This window comes from Tachysurus fulvidraco, chromosome 21 (assembly GCF_022655615.1).
Source record: "Tachysurus fulvidraco isolate hzauxx_2018 chromosome 21, HZAU_PFXX_2.0, whole genome shotgun sequence".
Taxonomy (NCBI): Eukaryota; Metazoa; Chordata; class Actinopteri; order Siluriformes; family Bagridae; genus Tachysurus; species Tachysurus fulvidraco.
Window position 1 is genome coordinate 9,920,202 of NC_062538.1, and position 18,067 is coordinate 9,938,268.

Here is an 18,067-nt window from a genome sequence, read left to right on the forward strand (position 1 = left end):
TGTTTAAAAAAGTGTACTTTTACATGTGTGTTTAAAATCAAGACCTGAACCATTGTCTCTGTTTGAACTGCAAAACAGAAAACTAAAAATATTTAACACCCTTTCTTCCCTGCAACAGATGATGTATGAACAGTTTAGTCAGCTCTGCTTCCTCTGTTTTTATCTGCAGCTCTCTCTCAGTAATTTTCCACTGCCCCTGCGTCGTTTTAGTAAAAAACAAGAGTCGCGTCCCAAATGCATATTTGCTCCCTACGTTCGCATACTACGAAGGGTAGAAAAACAACCGGGTTCTATGGAAGAATTAGCGCATGCGTGTTAGATAGTTGTTCGTTTTGGAACACAGCCTTTGCTTTTAAAGAGCGACACAGAATCAACGAGTTTTCTTCAGTCCAGGAGCTGAGAGATAATCAGGCCACCGTGAACCCCTCCGAGGCCGGATGGTCAAATCCAACCTCCAGCGAATACTCAACAGTCATTGTTTCGCACGTGAAAAAGAAGGAAAACCTCAGTGTCAAACCAAAATGGATGCTTTAAATTGTAATAATCTTTCTGACAGGATTAGCAAGTAAGTAAAAAAGAAGGAAGCGGTGGTGGTGGGGGGAAGGGTAACTAGATTGCGTTTATAATGCTGATAGTCTTTCATGGAAAAAATGGTACCTGTGGATATTTTAGGCGGGTTGTATTTTATTTCAGATGTTTTTCACGTTTTATCGGTCTGTCCCACGTTTTTAACTGCTGAGCCTTAACAGTGCTAACTAAGAAGCTAAGCTAACGCAGTTGAGAACCTGGTTGTTGTCATAATTTTTGCTTTACAGCACTAATTTTTTTTCTTTTTTTTTTAGCTCGTATTGGCATAAATGACACTAAATTTCAAAGACTTCTTCGGTCACGATAGAATTACGAAGTAGCTAGTCAGATTAGCATGCTAGGATTAACGTCGTAGTATATTTAATCGCTAAATATCTGGGCTTTTCCCTTATTAATCTCCTTATTACCTATCTAACTAGACATTCTTACACTTTAGCACGTCTTAATTGCGTATTTGGTTCACTGTTTCTTTTTTTTTTTTTTTGTCAAAATGTTGCTAGTGAAGTAAGCTAGCATGATTAGCTTAGCCGTGTCTAGGCCTCGTTTCTTGACAGTTGCGTCACAGGTTCCTCATGGTGATATGACGTCATAATGACGGCTCTGTTATTTACTTCGAGTGCTTTACCTCGGTTTTTTTTCTTTATTTTTTGCTTTACAACCTAAAACACACAAGGGAACTTTTTTTTTTTTTTAATAAAAATATATATAAAAATGAATAAATTTACAGATTTTGTAACTTGTGATATTTTGCCATATTAACAGGCACAATTGTCAGAAATCAACGTTGTACTATTGTTTTAAATGAATTGTTGTGTATATAAAGCAAATTCTGTTCGTTTTAGAGATTTTTTTTTTCCAATCTGAAAAATAAATCCAAATTGAAAGTGTAGTCATACTGTGATCTAATCTGTTTGCTTCGAAGTTTAACTGAAATTAGTATCACTTCACTTTAAACCCACTTGACTGCCGGAAGTAAAATAAACAAAACTCAGCCACAGGGTGTGAAAGCTACAGAAGATCTGAGTATCTAAAACGAAAAGAAACTGAACAGTGTATGCAATGCAGTGGTTATTTAAAAACAAAAAAAACACTTCACTGTGTTTGTGGTTGTAGCCATATGCTGTTTCCATTGGATTATTTAAAATTATTGTACACACATTTGTCTGCTATTTCCGGTCACCTTAATGCTGTATATAAAGCTGCTTGGTGGATTAAAAGACGGTTTTGTACAAGACACAAGAGTGAACTATGCTGTAGAATGCTATGTAATGCATTATAAATCTCCATAATGAATTATTAAAATTTTCCAGTGTTTCCAACTTAGCTGCAGTAACCAACATTACGGTACGGTTGGTGTGTGGTGATGCCAACATGTTAATCATTACACTACTACCTCTAGTTATTTTGCAAAGAGTAACATTTGTTTACCAAAGATTATAATTTAATATTAAGTGAACACCTGAATTTGTTTGAGATCTCTTTGATGCTGAAAATATATTAACCAGTGAGTTAATGTTGGGGACTTGTGTCTAAAGTGTATGGTTTTATAGCCTGCTGTCTTTGGCCTTGACCTTGGTATATATCAGGTCGATGTCATGGATATGATGTAAGAATTTGTGCTTTAGTTAAACAGATGAAGTTTTTCACCTGTTCGGTGAGGCAACATGGAGATCTGTGAACATCTGAGTTTAGCTAGTAACTTCCAAAAAGAAAGGAAAATTGCACAATCCTGGATGATTGATGCATTTTTGTCACCTTAGCAGCTGGTAGCCATTAAATTGTGATTACAGATGGAAATGCTTTGTCTGGGCATTTAAATATGGAAGAATCATAATGATGCCATAAGTTAATGAACATTGTTAAAGAACCATGTGCCTGGTCAGGGCCTTTCTGAGTGCATTTCAGCATGTTTATACTGGTTTCCTGTTTCCGAGAAGCTTTATTTTTTATGTTTTATTAATATAAAATAAATATTCTATTAAATAAAATATAAATAATTGTTAGATCTAGTTAATCTGGGGTTCAGTTTTAGGGTAAAAGACTAGAGGTGTAGCTATGCTTGTCAATCTATGTTAATAACAACATTCTTTAGTGCTTTAGTTTGCTATTTATGTCTGGAGAAAAGTCTGAAACCCTTTCCCCAATCATCTGTGTTTCTTTAGTCTGTCTCTGAGCTGTAGTAGTACTCCTGGTCCCGGGCCTCTGTGGTGTTCCTGATGCCCCTCTCCCACCCCTGAAGATCCCAGGTGGGCGAGGGAATGGCACACGGGATCACTCTCCCTCAGCTCGGCCACTCTACACGGTGAGGAATAGACGCACATGCATGCTGACAGATGCTAACAGAATGCTAACTTTTAATCAATTTAACTGTTCCATATGGACATTTTATACAGTTTGTCAGAACATGCATGATTTTTCTTATTTATGAAAATTTACTGATGGTTTCATGCTTTCATTATGGTTCTTGGTACAACTTGAGCTATTTTATTTCTCAGACTCTAGATAAATAGAGCTCTGTCTGCATCTGTTCTTATGTGGTCCTCTTATGATGTACTAGGAGTAGTTTGAGTTTAATGGCGAAGGACTGAATGATATGGAACGTGCAGCTAGAGGTCGTATCTTTAGCTTGTGATGTAGTAATGTCAGTATAACTTTTAATCAGACCAGTGTGAAAACTATACTGTATCGTTCTGTTAAACCTTTAGAACAGGCTTGAATGTCATCTTTTGGACATTTTTAATATGAAATGCCTCTTTCTCTCTCCAGGACAGGAAGTTAAGTGTGATCGAACGTCCTGCTGGAGGTGGTTCCCCGGCGACGTTGCACTTCCTTAGCCGACCCACAGTCTCTCGTGTGATTAGCTGGGAGGCTGTTGTCCGCGGTGAAGCCCTATACGTTGAGATTCCTCATGATCCACTTCCAGAGGGCAGCAAGGAGAGGTTAGAGGCTGTCTAGTGGGGCGGGTGGGAGTGTTAAAAAGTGACCCAGCTTAAAGTGATGTTAATTAATTTAAATATTAGTGAAGTTAACGTTGAAACCTAAATTGCATTGGATAAAGTGAGGAATGAACCTAGATATTTTGTTTTCCCCTCCTTAGCTTTGCATCTCTGCTGGAGTTTGCTGAAGAACATTTAAAGGTCACCAGCGTGTTTGTTTGCTTTTACAAGAACAGAGATGATCGTGGTATGTTTCTGCTTCACTTCACTACCATTAGTATTTATGAAGTCATGGTGTAATGGGTCTTGGGAAATCTCATCTTTTGTGTTGGTGATTGAAAGACTGGATGTAATCTATGCACACGAGTGTCATCACTGGAACATAAATCTTTCATAAAGCTGTAGATATTTGAAAATACATTTTGTGAAAACTGTTCTCATTTTATTCAATAGATATCCCAACCGTGACTAACCATTAGTTGAAAAAATAGTTGAAATTTATGTAGTATTTGTTTTTCTTATGATCTGATTCAAACAAGAAATTAAAAAAAGCAGTGTTATTAATGATTGAAATGAAACTGTTTGTTTTTGTTTTTGTTTTTTTTTTTTCTCCCCCTCTGTGTAGCTAAGTTGGTGCGTACGTTTAGTTTCCTGGGCTTTGAGGTTGTGAGTCCGGGCCGCTCCCCTGTCCCTCCTCGACCTGACGTCTTCTTCATGGCCTACAACTTTGATAGAGACTCATCGGATGAAGATTAGACTCCTCCTTCCCTACCCTTATACCCAACACATCTTTTCTCATTTTATTTCCCCTGTTCAATTGTTCACATCTCTGCTTTTGTTAGTGTAATAGAGCCGATTTATTGTTGTAATGCAGGCTGACATTATTCCTTTCTCCTTCATTTATCATTCCTCCATCTTGAGCCTTTTAGTTTTGGTCTTTATTATAATCCTGTTGTATAAAAAGAAATCATTAGTATGTTGTAATTCTCACAGCTATAAAATCTGCATTTGCTTTATTTTGAATGTACATCAAAAAGGTCATCCAGTTTACAATGTTTATAGGTACTGTTTAGCACTGCATTTTGATTGGCTTCAAGGTTTAAAGTGAATTTTTAAAATATTGGACGATGTAAGTTCTGATGCTTGGTGTGTCATAGCCAAGTGAAACTAGAATGTGAGATTTGTATAGGGCATAAAGTTGTAAGTGCTGAAGCATCTACCAATCGAGTGACGATCCTGTTGGGTGAAAATTGGTACGACGCCAAAGTGGCTTTACTGCCTGCTGTTTGACTGTCTTTTGTGCATCATATAACTTGCATTATGATTTAATTCATCACCCCTCTCATTGTTTGGCTCTGTTGATGTTCCCAGCTGTAGTGTTGTGCTTATGTGAGAAATAAAAAAAGAAACAAAAGCGGTGCATGTGTCTTGTTCAATAGATTAGTATCTAAGTTCTGTTTGCCATTAATTATGCTCTAAATAGCACTGGCGTCCCTTGCCTTCCTTGACTATTCAATATAGGGCTTCCCAACTGGGGACTTCTGAATCTGGAAATGTCATTTTATTCTATACCAGATTTGCTGCTATAGTGTGCTATATCTAACAATCAGGTAGGATCCCAAATGTTTCCCCTTTTATACATTTCTTATCTGGGTATCTAACACAAATGGAACATTTCTATATTTCATTCAAAAGAAGTGACCCTGATAATGATGAGCTGGGTATCACTACTTAATTCTGAAATTTAATATAATCATCTACTGCAACAAAAGGATAATTCTTGATATAGCCTAAGCAGCACAAAGATCCAGAAAAACTGTAGCTTGTCTTTTGTCATCTGTTTAAGCTAACTGTTTATATGATTCATTAGGTGTGGCAGATTAATACTCAATGTTATTATAATGTTTTTGTTTTGAAGCTCTTATCGAAGATGTGTGATATTAAATTTTGTGATCGAATAAAAAAAAAGCATATTTTCCACAAGAGGGCACTCGAACCACTCTTTCTCGTCCAATCAATGTAATTCTTCCAAAGGTTCCACAGGAAATCCTCTGATTATGATCACGCTCTTGTTCTCTCCCTTTTCCTACATCTTCCCTCATCCATTTGTTTTTGCTATCTCTTTGAGTTTTTATTAATGACCCAATTAATATTTGGTTAATCATTGTAACATGGCTGTTACAATGTTTTATAACTATTATTATTATTATTTGGGGCGGTGGTGGCTCAACTGGTTAAGGCTCTGGGTTGTTGATCAGAGGATTGGGGTTCAAGGCCCAGCACAGCCAAGCTGCCACTGCTGGGCCCTTGAGCAAGGCCCTCAACCCTCTCTGCTCCAGGGGCACTGTATCATAGCTGCCCCTGCACTCTGACCCCAACCTCCTCAGTTGGGGTATGTGAAGAAAAGAATTCCACTGTGCTGTAATGTATATGTGGCGATAATAAAGGCTTTCATGCCCTGTCCTATTCTATTCTATTCCTATTCTATTAGTTTCAATACCAGCCAAATCAATACAATGCTCACGTTTATATCTATAATGTGTTTATATTTTAAATATCTATGTGTTTATATTTTAAATTATATTTTAAATATTTATATCTAAAATATGTTATATATTTTCAGATATTTTAACATGAAATGTTTACTATGATTCGCTTCTTTCTTATCAACAACAGTTTTACCAAATGTATAACAACAACCTTCAATGTATGTGGTGATAAAATATACGCTTGTAGGATCAAGATCATGATGTTCATATTTTTCACTTCTGTACCTATTTTTTTTGTAAACATTTTGGCAGAAATTCCTGCATGCAAGAACACAGAAATGTTCACAAAATTGAAGATTATTCAAAAAACAAACAAACAAACAAAAAACCCCACCCACTGATCTCATCAATCAACCTCCAGAGATCTTATCTGTAGTCAATGAGGGAAAATGTTAGTTTTAACCTAATATTACATTATAAAACAATATTTAAATCATAAATATGTTAACATAAGTATTTATTACTAATTATTTACTGATACAATACATGCTTTGAGTTATTATATTATATTGAAAAATTAGATCAATTGGTTTAGCAATAAAAACTTTTTTTTTAAAGCCAACCTTTTAAAAACAAAATCATGACAAAACATTTTCATGAAACCACGTTTGTAGTACGTAATCACATCCGATTAATTCTATGAGAAAAACGTCTTTTTGTGTCTAATTTCATTCTATATTTCTAGTTATTTAGCTAGTTTTGGCTAGTTTTTGTTGTCTAAGCTTCAGACTTGAACCGTATTTTTCTGCTTCGATACAACCATCTTATACTAAATAAAACCTTCGTCGTTAAAAAAGAGACATATTTATATATAATTTATATTATATCGATATTATATATCGAGCACATTTTCGAGCAAATTTATTTTACATTAAAATGAACATTAAAGGTCCGAACAGGTTTGCAACAGGCTAATTTACAAGTTTACCGCAGAGGAGCTCGTGGCGTCTTTAAAAAGGCGCGAATTTAACGTCGGTTGCGTGTCGTCGTCTACCCCCCCCCCCCCGTCGCCGCCACGTGACTGCTTTAAGTGAGTAACGCCTCCTAAAGCTGAGAGAGAGAGAGAAAGAGAGAGAGATATTGTGTGTGTGTGTGTGTGTGTGTGTGTGTGTGTGTGTGTGTGTGTGTGTGTGTGTGTGTGTGTGTGTGTGTGTGTGTGTGTGTGTGTGTGTGTGTGTGTGTGTGTGTGTGTGTGTATGGAGACGTGAACACTTTCTCTCAGAGCCCCCCTTATTCCCCTCCCTGCGACCCCCCGAACCCGGATTAAACCGATTTATTTTTTTCACGTTAAACGTAACCGTTATTCGGGGCTAAACCGAGCCGCGATGTGGATTCAGGTCCGCACTATAGACGGGACGGAGACCCGCACGGTGGAGGATCTGTCCCGGCTCACCAAGATCGAGTCCCTGCGTCTCAAAATACAGAAGATCTTCAATGTGGACCCTGAAAGACAGCGCTTATTCTACAGGGGCAAACAGGTCCGACACGTCTGTTTTAACGTGTTCACACTCGTATTTATCTCTTAGTTTTTGTCTTAGTGTTCTGAATTATTGCTATGTCGTTAGCTAGCCAGGTTGCTAAGTTAGATAGCTAGCTCGCTGGCTAACGCTTCCTGTTTGGCTGGGAATGTTACTCTGCAGTTTGTTGCGCAAGAAAAGCTACAAGAAACCCCTAGAAATCGAGCGAAAGTCATTGGATTTATCAGTCAGCAAAATAATCAAGACTTATACCGAATTAACGTCTGCAGTGTTATATAATTCTGACTGAACCCGGATAAACACCAGGTGTCAAGTCAACACTAGGCTGTTTATCTAGTTGGTTGCGTTTTCGGATCATCTTGTGTATTATTTTAGTTTGTTTATTTTATCACCATATAACAATTATATAACAGTCACTATATATATATATATATATATATATATATATATATATATATATATATATATATATATATATATACACACACACACATTTCTAACGCCACAGTCTGCACTCTGTCTTACTGAGTGGTGTTTAAACTGTAATAATATACTGTAGTGACACTATTCATTCAGACTGATAGTATTATGGTTTGGGACGTAGCCATGGTTACCTGAAGACATGTGCCACTTAATAGCTTTAAGCAAGCTCTTGTTTTGTAATGATTATTAACGGTATTCCTGTATTGTGTGGGTCTCGTTTGTCAAGCCTATGCCTCATTTCCGTTTATGATTATTTTTATTATTAGCACATCGCGACATCACAGCAGATGTTGGTGTTTGTGTTGTTCTCGCTACACGTGCGCTGTCTCTAAGCGAAGCTGCTGGAAATCAGTGTGTGTGTGTGTGTGTGTGTGTGTGTGTGTGTGTGTGTGTGTGTGTGTGTGTGTGTGTGTGTGTGTGTGTGTGTTGTTTTGACGTCGTGCTTGCTTGCGGATGGAACGTCACATGTGAAAGAAGAAAAGGACTTGAGACGAATACAGATGCGGAGAAAGAGAGAGAAAGAAAGAGAGACAGAGAGTGAGAGCGACAGAGAGAGAGAGAGAGAAAGAGAGAGAGAAAGAGAGAGAGAGAGAGAGAGAGAGAGAGAGAGAGAGAGAGAGAGAGAGAGAAACAAAAGCAAAGTATTCTTTTTCCGGTTTCCTGTCAGCTGCACGTGCTGATGAATAAAAGGCGGGGGTTTTGAAGACAAAACAAGCCAAAGTATAGACAGCAAACGGATGCGACCATATGAATTATTTTCTCAGTTCGCTTTTATGTTACTGTGTAATTATGCTGTTATAACTGCTTTGTGCTGACGCGTTTACACTGTTAATAAGCTATATATTTGTATTTACAGCTGGCCACTACCTCACACAACACTGTGGCAGTATCTTGTCCCTAAATAATATGAAACTATTCGGAGCATTTGATTTTTATTTTCTCGGGTTGTGTACGGTAGTCGCTTACACTTATTGTGTTAATTAAAATTCCTGAAAATGATAGGTTACAATTAATTATTGGAATTAATTTCAGTGTTTTTAATTATAATGTTTTTGTTATGTCCTACTTTGAGCACAAATTGATGAAAAAGTTAAAAGTGGTTATGTTAAAAAAGCTATCAGAACACACAGTGCATTGCAGCTTGCTGCATATGGGTCTGTGGAGCCACATACCTATTGGAGTTTCCGTGTTGACTCCTGTTCACAGCCAAAAGTTCCTACAAACGGCATGCGATCTATTGGAACTGGACAATGGAGCATTGGAAAAAGATGATGAATCACATTTTCTGTTACATCATGTGGACAGCCAGGCATGTGTGTGTCATTTACCTGCGGGAGGCATGGAACCAGAAGGTACTATAGGAAGAAGGCAAGTAGGCAGATGCAGTGTGATGCAGATGTGAGGTTCTAGGAATCCTTGGTTCCTGGCATTCATGTGGGTTTTATTTTGAAATTTACCACCAACCTAAACATTTTTGCAGACTAAGTTCCTGGCAACGTTATTCTCTAATGGCATATTTTAGCAGGATAATTAGCCCTGCTGTAAAAGTGTTCTGGAATGCATTAAACTTGACATGACAGCTCAGAATGTTCAGGGTGTTGACTTGGCCTTCAAATGCACAAGATCTCAGTCTGTTCAAGCATCTGTGGGATATGCTTGTAAACAACATCTGGGGCCCAACCTTGCATCTTACAGGATTTAAAGGATCTGCTGCTAATTTTTTTGTACCAGATACAGTACACCTTCAGAGATCTTGTGAAGTCCATGCCTTGACAAGTAGGAGCTGGAAGACCACATAGGGTTCCACTCCTCTCAGCTAAGAACAGCAACCTAATGCATGGGACACAAGCTCATCCAAACAAGACAGTTAAAGAACAGGTAAAAGAGTGAAGAGTGTGTGTGAGGGGTGGGAGGGGTCATCAATTTCCAGATGAGCATGTGGGGTAAGTGTCCTGTAGTGCCTTGCCACATGCACCAGGTGTTGCCGCTGTGAGAGAAGTGGTTGTAGATTCTCTTGCTGTGTGTGTTATTTGCCTCTCTGATGGCTCAGTACAGTTTGGCCTTTGCTGTACTTAAGGCTGTCTTGTAAAATGAGTCTCTCCACTTCAGCAGCACACTTACCTTTGCGGTCATCCACAGCTTCTGATTGGTGCTCTTATGTGGTGATTGGTCTGATAATCCAATGTGGTGGCGGGGCTCCCAGTGGTACATGAGGGGGATGTTTGTGTAAACAACATCTGGAGTGTTTGCCCCATCGTTGCAATGTTGGATTTGAGATTTGCATGGCTGAAATCACTGGTGAAAAAAAGCAGTCCATGCAGATCACTAATAGCCCCATAGAGTTCACAAACTGCATCCTTAGCATTAGCACTGGGGAATATACAATCAGACAATGAAAAGAGTGATGGATTCCTATGGTAAATAAAATGGTCTGCATATACTGTAACAGTCACAAACTTTACTAGCAATGAGCAGTAATTAGAAACAAGCACCATACTGTGTTGATGTAGTCACACAAGCCAGAACTGCAAGCCTTACAACACAGCTGCATTTCTGTTGGTAAAAAAAAGGAGGTAAGACCATCTTGCTGAATGGTGTCCACCTTAACTCTGTCACAAAGCCATGTCACCGTGATAACAAAGACATAACAGTCTCTAAATTTGCTGTGTTTCCCACTGAAGTCAGATGTAGTACATTTTATTGTCCAGCGAGCAAACGTTGGAAGATAGGATGGACTGGAGAGTGCCATCCTGTGCAACCTGTTGCAAACAGTGCAAGACAAAAGACAGTGCAAACAAATGATACAAAACACTACAAGACAAAACAAAAAAGACAATACACAAAATCAGTGCAGACCAGTGTACATACTGTATATTCTACAGTACATGTGCAGAAATACTGGAATAAAAACACATAACATAATAGCAGCAGTTATATGAGGTATTGTAATGAATTGTGCAAAACAGCAATTGACTGAATGTGCAAGACAGCATATGCACAGATAGCAAAAACAGTGTGCAAAATAGTATGTTAACAGTTGGATATGGGTGGTACTGTAGACATGGATGTATATTTGAAGAGTGATTATTTGAGCAGTGCAGTCCACATAGTTGAGTGTGCATGTGTGTTATGCTCGGTACAGTTGAGTTCAGTTCTTGAGGAGTCTGGTGGCTTGTGGAAAGAAACTTACATAGTCTAGTTGTGAGGGCCCAAATGCTTTGGTACCTTTTTCTAGATAGCAGGAGGGTGGAGAGTGTGTAAGGGGTGTGTGAGGTCATCCACAATGCTGTTGGCTTTGCAGATGCAGCATGTGGTGTGATAGAGGGGAGAAAGACTCCAATGATCTTCTCAGCTGTCCTTACTATCCACTGCAGGATCTTGCGATCCGAGATGGTGCAAGTTCTAAACCAGACAGTGATGGAGCTACTCAGGATGCTCTCAATGGTCCCTCTGTAAAATGTAGTGAGGATGGGGGAGGGAGATCCCGTTGGGCTTTCTTGGTGATGGAGCTGGTATGGAGGGACCAGATGAAGTTATTTACCAGATGAAAACCGAGGAATTTGGTGCTCTTCTGAAGTCAACAACCGTCTCTGTAGTTTTATCAACAGTCAGAGACAGATGCTCTACACCAGCAAGTTAGCTGTTGCACCTCCTCTCAGTATGCTGACTCGTCGTTCTTGCTGATGAAGCCCACCACATTTGTGTCATCAGCGAACTTGATGTTGTGTCATGAGTCACTAAAGTGAACAGCAGTGGGCTATGCACGCAGCCCTGTTCCTGATCCGGACTGACTGAGGTCTCCCTGTCAGGAAGTACAGGATCCAGTTGCAGATGGAGGTGTTCAGTCCCAGCAGTCTCCGCTTCTCAATCAGGTGCTGGATGATTGTGTTGAATTCTAAACTGAAGTTTATAAACATTCGTATGTGTCTTTATTGTCCAGGTGGGTAAGGGCTAATTGAAGGGTCATGGCAATGGCATCGTCCATGGAGTGGTTTGCAGGGGGTCCAGTGAGGGTGGTAACTGAATCTTGTTGTGCCTCATGACAAGCTTCTCGAAGCACTTCTTTACAATGGAACGATAATCATTGAGGGAGGACACTGTAGACTTCTTTGGCATCATGACGATGGTGGTTGTTTAGAGGCATGTAGGAACAACAACGCAGTTCAAGGAAATGTTGAAGATGTCAGTGAAGACATCCGCTAACTGTTCTGCACGTTCTGTGAGACCCCAATAGGAATGTTGTCTGGTCCAGCAGTCTTCCAGGGTTTAATTCTGCATAGAGTTCTCCTCATCTTGGCCGTGGATACTGTAGACAGAGTATCTGGTTGTTGGGGTAGGGATGGTCTTCCTTGCCGCTACATTGTTCTGCAACTTAAACCAAGTCATTCAGTGAATCTGGCATGGAGGCGCCACTATCACAGGTAGGTGAAGCTATCTTATAGTTTGTGATCGGCGGGATGCCCTGCCACATGGACTGGGTGTTTCTGCTGTCCTGGAAGGGGCTGTGGATTGTCTGAGCATGTGTATGCTTTGCTTCTCTGATGGCTCGAGACAGTTTGGCCCTTGCTGTTCTTAAGGACACCTAAATCTTCAGACTTTAGCAGTCATCCAAGGCTTCTGGTTGGAGCGTGCGGTGATGGTCTTGGAGACAGTCACATCATTAACGCACTTGCGGATGATCAATACATCAACCATTCAGTGTTGATGTAAACACACACACACCACCACCGCAAGCCTTACCACACAGAGCTGCATTTCTGAAGGCATGAAAGGAGGTGAGCCTGTCTATCTGAATGGCGGCATCCAGAACTCAGATTGTGAAAGTTTCTCTAGCACATCATCATGCAGGTTGACTGCTGCACAATTTCTTTAGTGTCTGGCAGTCGTATACATGAGCACAGCTTTTTCTGGTGTCCACGTACCCTGAAAAGGTGGGCTAAAAATTGTGAAAAGCAAAATTTTGGAGCCGGAGTGGCTTGTGCATGCTATTGCCATGCCGTCATCTCTCAAATCAGAGAACCTGTTGGACAGACAAGCGCACTGAGTGGAGGCATATGCCAGGACTCTGAAAACGTGGAAAAAGATGATCTGATTAGACAAGCACTGTATCTGGCCAAAAACAAAAAACCTGCATCATGGACATTATCACTTACCACAGTTTCTATACCTGTACTCTAAACCTGAACTCAAGCTGGCTGAGTGAAATCCTGAAGAGCAACAAAGGACATGACCCAAACAAATCAAGGTAAACAAGCCAGCACCAGGAACAGGCTGAGGGCACACGCAAACTGTGTTCATCTACCTAGCGTTCTGTTAGCCAATATCCAGTCTCTGGAGAACAGAGACTTGAAGCCTGATGACCTCAAGGCCAGGGGAAGTTCCATAGGGAAATTCAAGGACTGCGCTCTCTTCTACAAGACATGGCTGAAAACAACGATACTGAACCACACCATCCAATCAAGTAGTTCTCCGCATGGACAGAACTGCATGGACAGAACAAGAAATTCAAGAGGTTTTGGAGTGTGTCTGATGGCAAACAACAGCTTGTGTGACAGTGTGAACATTGTACCTCTTTCATGTTTCTGCTCACCCAACTTGGAGCTCCTGACCAACAAATGTCTTCCTTTCTACCTTGCTCTGGAATTTACTTTGGTTATGGCTCTTATAACCTGACCTGCCAGAGGTGAGAGGACCTTGGATCACTGCTACACACCACTGTTTGCAAACAAAGCAGGAAGCTCTGGTTCTGAGAGAGGTTGTGCACTGGACAGACCAATCGCTGGCCACTCTGAAGGATTCTCTGGATAAAGCAGGCTGGCACAGTTCTGATGACAACAAGTTTATGGAAGTAGTTTTGGTTGTGGGATTTATCTGAAAACTAGCATATGATACGTTTCACAAAACCAGCATCAGAACATTTCCCATTCAGAAACCGTGTGGATAAAACCATCTGCAATGCTTTGACAACCATTCTGCTTCCTACAACATGGGCCTCATCACCAAGAACATGGATGAATACAAGGCTGTGTCCTACAGAGCGGTGAAAGAGGCAAAGCGGCACTACAGGAGAAAACTAGTCACAATTTCACAATTGGTTCTAGCGTGGCAGGGACAATCTGTTATTGTTTCTTGGTTAGACGCTCATTGTAAACAGATGTCACACTGCAGGTAAGTGTCTGAAAACTTCTGACACTGCCAGAACTTCATCGGAGGAAGAAAACTGATTGCAACAATCATTGACTGGTTGTCAGCAACCATGTCAAACCAACGATCAAAGACTACAGATTTTACTCTAGGATACTAGAAATCTTTTAGGACTTTGTCTCAGACGACCAAATCATGGACAAAATCACACAGTGTGAGCCTGGCTTAATACCAATACTACATTGGAAGGTTGTGGTAGAAGCATTGTGCTATGGGGTTTTTCTCCGTGGCAGGGACAGAAAGTCTGGTAACAATTGAGTGACAGGTGAATGTCACCAAATACAGGAACATCCTTTAAGAAAACATATTCCATAGCACACACAAAGCCGGACTTATTATATATTAGTTATAAAGAATATAAATACAGATTTCAGTTTTTGATTTTCAAAAAAATCTTAAAACATGTTTTTGTTTAATTATTATGTTCGATTACATGAGAGCACTATTTTCTACCTGTGATTGAGTGAATCATGTGAGTTTTAGGTTGATGGCATCCAAAGACTGTAACCTAGTGAACCAGTGTTAATGTATTCATCTATATATGGGGTCAGAATTGTTTCGTTATTCTGAATAAATATACTATGATCCACAAATAAATATAAAGAGTTTCACAAATATTTTTTAAATCAACAAATGCACAATAAGCAAACCGTAAATATATGTTACAAATTTCACAAAATGAAATTCACAAATAAATAAAATGTGATTTGCAAATAAAAAAAATATTTCTATATATATATATATTTAATTGTATTTATTTGTGAATGGGTCCTGCTCAGTTGTGAATCGCGTTCTGTGCAATTGTGAATCACTACATGCATTTGTGGATTGCGTTCTGTGCATTTGTGGATTTGAAACATTTCTAACGCCAAGACGTGCACAAGAGTCCACAAATAGATGGACTCCGCCCACCGTCTACTCCAGCCAATCGGACAACGGTCTCGTGGCGCTGACCAATCGTGGCACGGTCTACCTCCAACCAATCACGTGCCACGATTGGTCAGCGCCACGAGACCGTTGTCCGATTGGCTGGAGTAGACGGTGGGCGGAGTCCACCTATTTGTGGATTCTTGTGCACGTCTTGGCGTTAGAAATGTTTCAAATCCACAAATGCACAGAACGCAATCCACAAATGCGTGTGGTGATTCAAAATTGCACAGAACGCGATTCACAAATGAGCAGGAAGCCATTCACAAATAAATACAATTAAATATATAATATATTTAATATATAAATGTATTTTTTTATTTGCAAATCACATTTTATTTATTTGTGAATTTCATTTCTTTTTGTGAAATTTGTAACATATATTTACGGTTTGCTTATTGTGCATTTGTTGATTTAAAAAATATTTGTGAAACTCTTTATATTTATTTGTGGATCATAGTATATTTATTCAGAATAACGAAACAATTCTGACCCCATATCTATAGAGACTTAAATGCACTGTTGTACTTCCCGCTGGATAAGGGCATCTGCCAAATGCCATAAATGTAAACATGACAACTAATGTTTTTAACACAGTGTTATTTAACACTAAGTTTAATAGTATGTCACCAATTATATTCACGCCATCTGTCCATTGACACAACGATGTACGCAGCTTTGCATCAAAATGTATTATGTTGGCATCAGAGCATTGTATAATATAGGTAAACATGCACTGTATTTTACAAATAACTAATAGCAGTAATGGGATTCATGCATCCCAAGCTTTGTTAAGGGAATAAATGCTGACTATACACAAAGACATTAGACACATCTTCCTAATTTGTGAATATGTGAACATAAAAAATGTAGATTCTAAATGTAGACTCTACTGCTGGATGTCACATTGTGCTTTTTGGTCTCTAGCATACAATTTCTCCTGCTTTTCTGCATTGCTTAAAGATTTCTGCTCACCACTGAAGCGAGTACGTTTTGTAGCCGGGGTACTTTGCCAGACGCTGAGAGAGCATTTCACTGCATTTTTCTCTGTCCCTCAAGAAATGACTCACCCCATCTAATAAGACTTCTACAAAGAATCCATAAAGTAACCAAAGTTTAAAAGTAACCAGGATTTTATATTGCATCAAATCAATGCTCAATAAAAATATAATTGCATAAAAATGTATGTAACCATATACAAATTATAATTTGTGCTCTATGGTGTGCTAAACTAATCCCAGTGTTTAATGCTTAAAAGTTATGTCCTATCAGTTGAACATAAACAGATGCTGTGGCCGGATGTGTGTGGTTGTGGACAGAAAGAAGGCAAAACCGACAAGTGACCCATGATGGTTCTTGTAATTACCTAGTTTGCTTATGTCTGTCCAGTAACACCATGGGTGAGAGAGACACAGAGCTGGCAAAGATGGTTCACAACACACAAACACTCAGTGTGATCCAGTTGGAATTGAACTTGTACTTGAATAATAGGGAACCAGTGAACTGTTGCAAAGGTATGGTTTTGTTTAAATTAAAATTTTGGTTAAAAACTTGACAAGTTTGGCCGAGAAAATTAAGAGAAGCTTAAGCTCAGAGGAAAATTAATTCCTTCACACACAGACACTCACCCTGAGTTCTACAATGGTGGTGAAACCTGGGAGATGGAACCAGATGCCACTTCCAGCTCAATGAGATAATTAAGGTACCTTGTCAACCAATTACCAATATCATGCCCTCCTTGACTGGTGCCAGGGACAACAGCATTGATGGTTATCACTCAAAGGGATGGATGGGTGCTCCAAATGCTTCTGCAACCCAGAACTCCTCCAGAAACAGTCCCTCCATCCAGAGCTTCACAAACTGGCTATGCCATAATGTTGGTGTCCTCCACAGGTAATAAGGAGGTTGTTGTAGAGCAATTGGAAGGAACTGGTGTTCTAACATTTTCTCATTCCAACCTCATAGATCAAGACATCCAGACTTCTTCAAGCATGGTCGTACACAGCTGCTCCTCCCAGTTACCATATGCACTCTAAACTATGAGCTTCGCCCAACAGGAAGTCGGCCATTTTGGAGTATTTTATAATTGCATGTGGTGAACTTTTAAATATTCCTCCTAGGGAATTCATGTGATTGACATCAAACGTGGTGGACATGATGCCGAGACATTGCACTTGCTAAATTCCGAAGGGATTTTTGATATCTCGAACGGTGCTGCCATGGCGAGGCGACTAATTTTTCAGAGAATTCAGAGAAACAGGAAGTGGCTTCTATCTAAGCCAAAAAATATCTTATTGTGATGACACGTGGTGTGTATGTTCGGCCAAGGATTCCGATTGCATCGATGTGCTTATTGTGAGTCCCATGTATATCGCCACCAACAGGCCCCAGGAAGTGTGTCAGTCACAAAGGTGGATTTTTACACAGTTGCATGCAATGAACCTTTAAATACTCCTCCCAGAGGATTCATGCGATTGAATCTAATGCGAAATTGCAAACGGATTTTTGATATCTCAAACACTGTTGCCATGGCATCGTGTCTAAGTTTACTTTTATTTCAGGCATATTTAAGGCTTTTGGTGTGCATAGATTAACTTGAAATTTGACACATACATCACATTTTTTCGGCTGTTAAGTGTGGACAAAAAGGTCGGACAAAGTTGTGTCTCTTAAGTGGCTCACTAGCGCCCCCGTTTGTCTAAAATGCGATAAAAAACCGTGCAAGGGCCAGACATCGCTGCTTGCAGCTATATTTTATTATTAAGTTCCTGTGAATGAGCTGTCACTGTTGAAAGGTTAACAGAAGATTAATACATTACACAATAATGTAAACTTGTGATCTGCAGTAGGGGATTATACTCATACTGAACGTCTTTTCAATACACATTTACTTTTCTACACC

General features: G+C 39.5%; 2 protein-coding genes across 3 annotated transcripts in view; both read left to right on the forward strand.

Moving 5' to 3' along the window:
• Nucleotides 1-366: 366 nt before the first annotated feature.
• oaz1b (ornithine decarboxylase antizyme 1b) lies at nt 367-4,942 on the forward strand. The gene is given in 6 exon segments (XM_027139926.2): nt 367-565; nt 2,751-2,802; nt 2,804-2,890; nt 3,355-3,527; nt 3,686-3,771; nt 4,150-4,942. Coding segments are annotated over 6 exon segments (657 nt in total). The 5' UTR covers nt 367-437; the 3' UTR covers nt 4,281-4,942.
• Nucleotides 4,943-7,166: 2,224 nt separating this feature from the next.
• LOC113638608 (E3 ubiquitin-protein ligase UHRF2-like) overlaps nt 7,167-18,067 on the forward strand; it is a 42,059-nt gene continuing 31,158 nt past the window's right edge. For both annotated transcript variants that reach the window (XR_007139017.1, XM_027139925.2), the window contains exon 1: nt 7,167-7,551. Coding sequence is in view for 1 of the 2 variants with exons in the window: in XM_027139925.2 (XP_026995726.2) it covers nt 7,399-7,551 (153 nt within the window). In the remaining variant the exon portion in view is untranslated. The remainder of the gene's footprint in view (nt 7,552-18,067) is intronic.